Genomic DNA, 10,000 nt, shown 5'->3' with positions numbered 1-10,000 from the left:
GGATTTTTTTTTTTTTTTTTGTAGATTATTTCGGTAGTTCGACGGAGTGGATTTTTTTTTTTTTACTTTTTTCTCAACTTTAACCTTCTTGATTGTTAATTAATTATAATTACTAACGTAATGTGTTATCACTTTTGAGCTCACAGCAGAAAAGTCCCTTGAGACACACATACAAATATATATATATATATATATATATATATATATATATATATATATATATATATATATATATATATGTATATAATGTATGTATGTATATATATGTATTGGTGATTGCAGGTAATTATTTTGTGATTGAGAAAGACAAAATGAATGTACTATAAAGAACACCTTTAGGTATACTAGATATTCTGCAGAAAGATTAGATAAGTTAACAATCGCAAAAGTTGCAAAATTATGTTTGTTCAGCAAAGTCCAAAAACACTCCACCATGTACATTCTGGCAAGACTAGCTTTTCAACCACTCTGGCAATTTATTATCAAGGGAGGAACCAGTCCCAAGTTCTCTCTTGCCAAATGTATGATGGGAAAGTGTATTGGCTTTTGCTGGAGTGCAAAGTGCAGGAGCTGTGGCATCAAATCATAGGGCTTATTGTGAACTGTTATCAGTATTATTTGTTAACATGGAGCTCTTAACCCTTTCCTGACGGGGCACGCGCTACGCGAAAACCCCTACGCCGGGCCATTGTAATATTGCATTGGAAACGTCACACTGGCATGATGCCCCGGCATCGGGAATTTAGCTGTGTCACATGAGTGTGATGCACCGTCGTCATAGGGTTAACATGGAGCTCTTAAAATTGCATTATGTATTTTTGAGTAGATGAGAGGCAATCCTGGCTTGGCTTAACTAATATCGGTAGATGTATAATAAGGCAAATGGAGTTCACGAAATCAACAGTACTGCCTTATAAAGGAACTGAAAAGACACTCACTCTCTTTTATATATTTATTTGCGTAAGTGAAGGATAATGTCATATTCAGACATGTCAATACTACTTAACCCATTGCGTACGGGTATCATGACATACATGATGAAAGAGCTTTGGTCTGATGATGGGCGTTAAGATATACATGATGTTCAGGGGTTTTGGATCACTGTGCTATTTTATTGTGCTTGAGTAAGGAATGGGTGATGATGACAATTGCAGTCATAAATACGATAATTACTATAATATTGAGGAAACCTAACTTTCAAAACCTAGACAACACCACTTTCTTCTAGCACCAGCCCAGTGTCTAAAATGTGCTCCTGTGCCAACAAGGGCGCCTTTTACTCTGGCACATATAGTCATTAGCACAGGTTTCTTTCCTCTTACCCACCTTGTCATGTTATCTGCATAGTAGATGGTTTGTTTCGTATTCGTTCATGATAGTACACAAATATAAAGAAATAAAGTTGCTTTTTGCCCTCCCGTAAAACAGCAATACTATATCACACTGGGTATAAAAAAAGTAATGAGCTAATACGGATCCCATACTACAATTTTAGTCAACTGCAGCATTGATAGAGCTTGTCATATGGGACATGTAAATCTCTAAACACAATAAAACACACAAAAAATATAACACAAAAAAGGCTCTCGTGTTACAATGACTAACTGAAAAAGTGGGAAAAGTAAAAGTATGTTGTGTGAAGCTGTCTGGCTCTGAAATGAAACCCATCCTGGAGACTAGGCAAGTGAATCTGTCCTCTGTCTGCAATGGGTTATGTTATGATAATGATAAGAAAGATTGCAGTAATAGCAACATTAGTAATAACTGTAATAGTAATAGAAGTAAAAAAGAATTTCATAAATTAAAGATAAGAAAAAAAAAAAAAAAATATATATATATATATATTTATTTATTTATTTATTTATATGTATTTAAACATAATCACTGGTCCCTGTCACCAATGGGTTAAGACAACTGATATCAAGTTTTTAAGTTTGATCAAGAGATGATAGTATAGCATAATTTGGTTCTTCATGGAGAGTACTGATTTAGCTTATTATACTTCCCCTTATGGAGCACCAAAAACTACTTTGCTAAGAGCACTGTGTATCCCTTTGTACCATATTTTTAAAATTAGCTAGTGTAGGATTTCTGTTGGGGAGGCTCTATCAAACACAACTTAAAATCTGCAAAATATACAGACTACATTGCTTCCAATTAGGTACTGTGATAAACACATTTGTTTCCTTTTCTTTTTGGAAGCCAAAGACAGATGGATGGATATGGCTTGGGTTAGTGCTGTGGCTGAAATTAGATCAAGGAATAGAGTTGCTACTGAGTTTTTTTTTTTTTTGTGTGTGTGTGTGTGTGTGTGTGTGTGCGTGCGTGCGTGTGTGCATGCGCGCGCGTTTGTTAATGGAGTTTGTGCTCTTATTGGTGCTATGGATTGTGCCAGGGCTTTTATTGGAGGGACCACCACAAATTTCTTCTAGAGCTATGGAATTCCTTTACTCATTTAGGAGAGGGTCTGGGATAGAATTCCTGGAAGGGAGGTCCAGTTTTCTTCAGTGTTTTGTTTTTTCTATCCTTTGGATTATCAATGCTTAATTAATGAAGAATTTGCATTAAACTCTTGGTGACTGTTCACACATTTCCGAGGGATATTTTTACTTTCTGAGATTTTATCTGGACAGAATAGTTATAGAACAGAAAATCAGGTAGATGTCTGAGATAAAAATGTCTCCCAGAGACAGCTTCATACATACTTTCAATGCTTTTATTTCTATGCCATTATTTATTTCTGTTGTTTCAAATTTATTTGACTATAAAAGTGCTTATAGATATGAATATTTAATGCCACAACTATTCAATACAAGGGATGCAAGCAATCACAACTTTACCCTATTGTGGCAAATTCTTACATGTTCACTTGAGGCAACTTGGAATTTAGGGTTTAAGGGACCCCAGCAATCATTGTCTGCTATTCCTCTGGTGCTTTGACAGTGGCCAACAAACCTCCAACACTTACATTCTGGCCAGAAAGAGATTGTCAAACTCCAATGTGATTTATTATCATATTTGGAACCAAACCAAATCTTGTCATAATTTGTTGGCCCTTGCTGAAGCACCAAAGGTATGGTACCTCAGTGAATGCTATCACTTGGTCTTTCTGTTCAGTGATCACCTGACATTGTGCCACTGTCAGCTGGTAGTGGCAGCCTTGTGGATGGGGGTGGAACACAGCCAATATAATCTCAAGAAAAAATAAAGCCACTGTGCAGAAATTAGTAACACTTACCCCAAAATGTTGTCATTCCAAGTAGCTAAGAAAAAAACAGAGGTAGTTACTCTCAGTCTGTAGTCCATGCTACCAGAATTTGACATCTAATAAGAAATTTCTATTACATTGCAGGAAAGTGTGCAAAGTGCCCCTTGCACGCCTCTTCACCAGAGCAGCAACTCGAGGAATCTGATCCAGCAGCAGCAGCACTTGGAAGAAGGGTCATTTTCATCCCCAGATTTGGCGCTCAGGGAGTCGTCAATTACGATGTTGGAAGTTTCTCAGTGGTTGCATAAAGTACAGGTTTGTAAAAGAAAAGACAAAAAATCCCTCTGGTTTAGCTGCTCTCAGTCTTGCAAAGAAATTAGTAGATGAGAAATGGAATATTCAAGTTTATTGATGCTTGGATGTTTTGCTTGTCCTTTGCTCCTGACCTCCTTTGTGATATGTATATATATTTTTTTCTTTTTAGAAAATTCATTGGTGCCTCAACAGTGTGAATAGCAAATTGCATTCAATAAATTACAAGTAATAAATTACAAGCATGTAATCACTCACTAATGAGTAGATATGTTGTATCAAATATGTTGGTTCTTATAGAATACTGAAAATACAGAAGCATTCTATATACTTCTAAACCTGTATTCATGTTAATTATGAATTTGGTCAGAACTTTTGCAGCTGTCTAATAGTATTAGAATGCATATATTTGTCCTGTCACATTAAATGTTTCTGTTGTATTTATTGGAATAAGATAACTGATTTATGGAAATCAAGCTACCAGTACGGACTACCAGTGTTTTCAGGAATGATTACAAAGCTATATACAGTAATAATGGAAATGTGAAACTTTTGCAGTCTTTCTATTAATTAGGTAATAGAATTTGTTTAGTTAAAAGTTTTCATTTGTATAATCCTTTGCTTGCTAACCTGTTAACAACAGATGATTTGATATCACATCGTGTAGTGGCACCAATTGTGTGGCTTTTTATATAGTAGGCATGCCAAATGATCATGCGTACAGTGGGCGGTCATGGCCAGAGCAGGCGAAGAGCTCGAGGCATTAGGCCTGTGCACATAGAAATACCTGGCATTAAGACTGGGCAGTGCCAAAACCACCACAGCATTATTAGGTTAAAGACTTTCTCGTAAACAGTGACATTTTATGCCTTAGCTTTAATTCAAACAACTGGCCATACCTGATATCATCTCTAAGCACATTTTAAAATAGCTGGATTTGAGTACATGTGAATGTAGGAAAAATAAAACAGTATACAATGCTGAAAGTCTCAATGAATCTGTCAGGTAGTGTGTAAGAGATTCACATGTCCATTTAATTGGCATACCAGATAACATAAAAACATCCAACATTTTTTTCTTGTTTTTATCAATTTATTTACTTATTTCCATAATGCCAGATGGATGATACAGTTCTAAGCTAACCCTTCTATTAGAAATTGTTTTTCCGATTAATTGTAATACATCTTCCTTCCTCCCTCAGGCTGATTCAGTTGGCCTGGATGTGACCAACGTATTTCGATATAGCAATGCAGTTGGGGAACATGTCCACTCTTTCGATCCCTTAGGTGTTGGCATCAGCTCTATTTCTCAAAGCACAGATAATGATCAGGTGAGCAGGTTCTGCAATGAACCCATATTTTGAAAAGGCTGTAGGACACACATGAAGTATTATTATTATTATTATTATTATTATTATTATTATTTTATTTATTTATTTATTTTTTTTACCCATTCCCGCTGGCGCTGTTCCGGCTTTGCATGGCTGCAATGCCGGGGCTCTTGAACGCATAGGCCTAAATCAATTATACGATTGACGCTGCATGCCGGCACCTGGCGCTATGCATCTTGCATATTTGGCGGTATTGGGTTAAGAAACTTTTTTTTTAATCAATCTAGAATATTGCACAGTAATTATGATGCAATTATTTGTTCCATTTTTATTAAGGATTTTAACTACATCCTTTCAGAATTATGCATCCAGTTGGTGGTGAAAATTACACATATATACAGGCTGGCCTGTAAGAAACATTTTTTTACAGATAAAAAGCTGAAGCCAGTCTGTGAAAGTGTAAAGCATCTGTGTAGGGGTCAAGTTGTGATGAGTGATAGTCAACCTAATAGAAATATTTGGTTTGTGTTATTCTTATGGTAGAAACAAATACGGTAATTGCTTTTCTCAAGGGCGATTTTCTTTGAAATTGGGATAAACTGTAGCAGGCAAATACAGAAAAAAGTTGTTACTAAGTAAATACATATATATATATATATATATATATATATATATATATATATATATATATACATATATATATATATATATACATATATATATATATATATATATATATATATATATATATATATATATATATATATATATATATATATATATATATATATATATATATATATATACATACATACATACATACATACATACATACATACATACATATATATATATATTATATGTCATTTGTATATGGCATTAATACATGTTGGCACTTTTTTGATAGAATTATAACTCCAGGCATGAGGTTGATCATAACTAATAGTGCATAAAGAGCAGAAATACAGTATCTTTTGGAATTAGTTTAACTACTCACATATTTGTTTTACTTGATGTTCTTTGTTTGTAAAACAATTATGTGATTACTTGTTTTACTACTTTCAGTATATGCATGCATCAGGAATTTCAAAATTAGATCCTAAAGATGAAAATTTGAATGGAATAGTGCTTGGTATAATTTGTTGCAATATTTCTTGTTTGCCTTGGTGATCTTTCCATTGCATATAGCTTAAATGTATGATTATCTTTGGCTGTATGTTATCGGTTGGGGGGCGAACCATATATAAGTATAGGATAGTATGCTTCCTGATGGTTAGATTTTTTAATATTACATTGTTAATACTGAAACAGCTTTATGTGATGCAGAGCCAGCTTTATTGAGTAAAGCACATGATATCACCCATCAGCTCATTTGTGCCGGTTGACTTGTTATCACGTCAGTGTATTATTTTGCTCTCCTTGGTTGACATCTTAGAATGTCTAGTTCTCTCCCTCAAAACGTATGTTTTATATCGTTACATATGCACATAATCATGGGAAATCTCATGCTTAGTCACTGCCCACGCTTGTTATCTAGCCAGCGGGAACAGCATTTCGTAAATATAAACCCTCTCATGATTGGGTTAAGTCTCACAACTGATTAATCACGCATATATGTTATATGTAACATTAAAATGATGCTTTACTTATTGCAGATGAATATCTGTACAGCAGTAGTTTGCCACGATGACAACACCAGTGTGAGAACGTTCCAGCTCCCTCCAAACGCTCTCTGGTACCCTCTAGGATCCAAGCAAGAAGGAAACAAAGTAGTTTGCTCATTGAAATATAGTCCTTTAGAAAATCAAGTTTTTGAGGAATTATCTCCATCTATTCAGTATTTGGATGAAGAAGTCCCACTACAAGCTGTGGACACTTCACCAACACCTGTGCAGCTCACAGAAACTGCAAAAGAAGATACTCTTTTTATTAGTGACATTGCTCAAGGAAATACTGTCTACTGCTCTGACAGGAGTCCTGGTCAGTCGGACTCAGAGAAGATGGATCCGTCAGGAAAGCCAAGCATGGAACAGCTTACAAATGTATTTGATACTCTTGCTGAAACAGTGAGTATCCAAAATGAAGGTGTTAGATATTGTAGGTAAAGAGGATGTATGCTGAAATATGACTTATAGTCTGTCATGCATATTTTGAATAACTCATTTGGTGTATTCTCATGTTTACTTAAATTATCTGTTGCATCTTCCAGTTGCCAAAATTGTTTATTCAACCAATGGACTACAGAATATATTCTCAGAACATTGTTTTTGAGAATAGAATCAGAGGGACAGTCACCACGTAAGTCAGATTTCCAATTTTGTTCTTCATGGATAAAGAAGGGGGGGGGGGTTATTATGTAAAATATGATGTACTTTCTAGAAATGGGAATTTTACTTGTCAGACACATTATGCCTGTAGTTTGTAGTTTGCTATCCTCCTAGTTTGATGTTTGCATACTAGACTTACATGAATTTACTGTGAGACAGTTGGCCAAAGATTACACCTGCACTACAGTGACTCCTTTATTTACTCGTCATTCCAAATCTGATGGGGCCTTGTAGCCCCATCACTACCACTGAGCTGTTTTTTTTTTTTCTTCTTCTTCTTCTTCTTTCTTTCTTTAAATTATCCCAATGAACACACTAAATAGTATATATCATCAGACTTTAACATATACTTCTTTTTATTTGCCTCTAAATTTGCTATTGTACTCTCGTTTTAAGTAAATCCTTTGTTTCCTGGAGAGAGTGGCACTAAAGCGGGAGATGACTTGAACATATTTGCAAGGGAAAAGGTGAAAATGTGAAGTTGGGAAATGTGTCAAGGGAAGGGAAATGTTAGGGCCAGGCAAGGTGTTGACCATACTGTATAGCATGAATGACAAAATATTTTTGTTTGATGTAGTCACAGAAAAACTTCATATATACAGAATAGTTTTTTTTTTGAAAGATGAGACAACAGGATGGAAACCATCCTGGCTTTAATGTTTAGGACTGTCCTAGAAAAGAAATCCAGGAGAACTTTGTGTGAATAATATTTTTTTTCTGCCACCTACTCTGCAGTATATAAAAGATAACTTTGTCTTTTGTATTTATATTGTTAAGCATTTTAGCTCATAGATAAAAAACAAATTACCAACAATTATGGCATTATAATTACATTACCAATTTCTGTTGGTTCTCAAACCTGTATCTCCAATAGAGGATTGATGGGGTACGTGAAACAAGTCGCTCTCCTCCGAACAATTGGCCATCTGAAGTTTGCCTTCGTCAAGTTTGAAATCCTGAAGATCACTAAACACCCCGAGGACGGAACAGTCAGAATTCGTTGGCGAATAAAAGGCCTCTCTGGATTGAAGGTAAGGGGAAGATTGCCTAATTGACTTAATGTTATAGAAATGCAAGTACAAAATCCTCATTGTGTTTTACCATAGCATACTATTTAGTAATCTATTTAGTTGTGTGATTCTTTTATTATTATACTGATACAGAGCATAAAAGAAAAGGCAAGACTTCCTAGAAAAGACATTATAGTTAGTCCAAATCCCTGATTCAGTCTTGCAGGGAGAATAATTACTACAGTCTGAAACTTTCTGCTGAGAATTTTCACGTAAATTGAAACCAATAGCCCTTATGGTGTACAGTGTAATAATGGAGCGATCTATCCCATTGCAGGCTATGATACAGTTTTGGAAGATTAAGTTGTGGAACTGGAAAGGTGTCGTTGACCAGATGGAGAACTGGTATGACGGCTTCTCCACTTTCTACGTGGGTGGAGATGGTCTTGTTTACAGACACGTTGCTGACAGCGTAAGTATCTTGTACTTCTCTCAGTGTAATGGGTATTTCATCATCATTAGTTTTGAAAAGAAAATGATTGTTGTAATTATTATTGGTGTAGTTCTCGTTGTTGTTGTATAATTTGTTATTGGGGTTATTGACATTGGTATACTTGTTATTTATATATTATTGATGTTAATGTCATGTTAATGATGTTGTTGTCAGTAATGTTGTTGATAGGAATGTGATAATGATTACTATAGAATTAATACTACTAAATGTTGATATTATTACTACACATTAATATTTTTCTCTCTTGTGCCCACTAGATGATGCCAGATGAAGAACAACTAGTGCAGAAGGGTCCCCTGGCTACCAAGATGGCACTCTTGCTTGGCCTCACTCACCGACCCAATTTAGGAGATGCAAATAGCATGATGCCCTTTGACCTTACATCCGTTCCTTCTGCACACAAGGAGGAAGAAGAAGATAGCTATTTACAGTTAATGTTACCTCTTGAGAAGATATATTAGATAAAGCATGGAAAATTAGACTCATACTAATAGGTGTGTATGTGTGTGTGTGTGTGTGCATATGTGTATGTGTATGTATATGTATATATACATGTATACATATATGTATATATATAATGTATATATATATGTGTATATATATATGTGTATATATATATATGTATATATATATGTATATATATATTTACATATATATGTTTACATATATATGTTTACATATATATGCATACATATATATGTATACATATATATGTATACATATATATGTATACATATATATGTATATATATATATATATATATATATATATATATATAATATATATATATATATATATATATATATATATATATATATGTATATATATATATGTATATATGCATAAATATACATACATATGTATATATACATATGTATATATACATATGTATGTATACATATGTATATATACATATGTATATACATATATATATATATATATATATATATATATATATATATATATATATATATATATATATATATATATTATGTCTATATGCCAATATAAAGATAAATGTATGTTATTTTTCATTTTTGTGTATAAAAAGGAAAAAATAGTTGCATGAATAACCATTCTTCATATCACTTTTTTTCTTCATATCACCTCTTCTCTCCCATCATAGAATCTGATAGAAATATGAAGTGAAATTATATGCCTTGTTGATCACACATTATTCTGTTAGCAAGAGTTACGAGAATTAATGAGCTGATATGTCTGTAGTAACAGCAGTACACATATGTGGTTCTTATTTCACTGACTAATATCAGGAGAGGAGAGAGTATTGAAAGTAACAGA

At 33.9% G+C, this 10,000-nt stretch overlaps 1 protein-coding gene across 1 annotated transcript in view; it reads left to right on the top strand.

Annotated features, from left to right (window-relative positions):
• The window catches only part of LOC122247764 (uncharacterized), a 9,619-nt gene extending 369 nt beyond the window's left edge, over nt 1–9,250 (top strand). The window contains exons 2-8 of the mRNA XM_043007341.2: nt 3,353–3,523; nt 4,722–4,850; nt 6,506–6,916; nt 7,060–7,148; nt 8,052–8,208; nt 8,525–8,659; nt 8,959–9,250. Of these exons, the coding sequence (XP_042863275.2) occupies nt 3,353–3,523; nt 4,722–4,850; nt 6,506–6,916; nt 7,060–7,148; nt 8,052–8,208; nt 8,525–8,659; nt 8,959–9,162 (1,296 nt within the window). The 3' untranslated portion in view covers nt 9,163–9,250. The remainder of the gene's footprint in view (nt 1–3,352; nt 3,524–4,721; nt 4,851–6,505; nt 6,917–7,059; nt 7,149–8,051; nt 8,209–8,524; nt 8,660–8,958) is intronic.
• The last annotated feature ends 750 nt before the right edge of the window (nt 9,251–10,000 follow it).

The sequence above is a fragment of the Penaeus japonicus genome, unplaced genomic scaffold, assembly GCF_977035675.1.
Source record: "Penaeus japonicus unplaced genomic scaffold, GWHDUDI00000001_assembly GWHDUDI00000001, whole genome shotgun sequence".
Taxonomy (NCBI): domain Eukaryota; kingdom Metazoa; phylum Arthropoda; class Malacostraca; order Decapoda; family Penaeidae; genus Penaeus; species Penaeus japonicus.
This window is presented reverse-complemented; position numbering and strand designations above follow the sequence as displayed.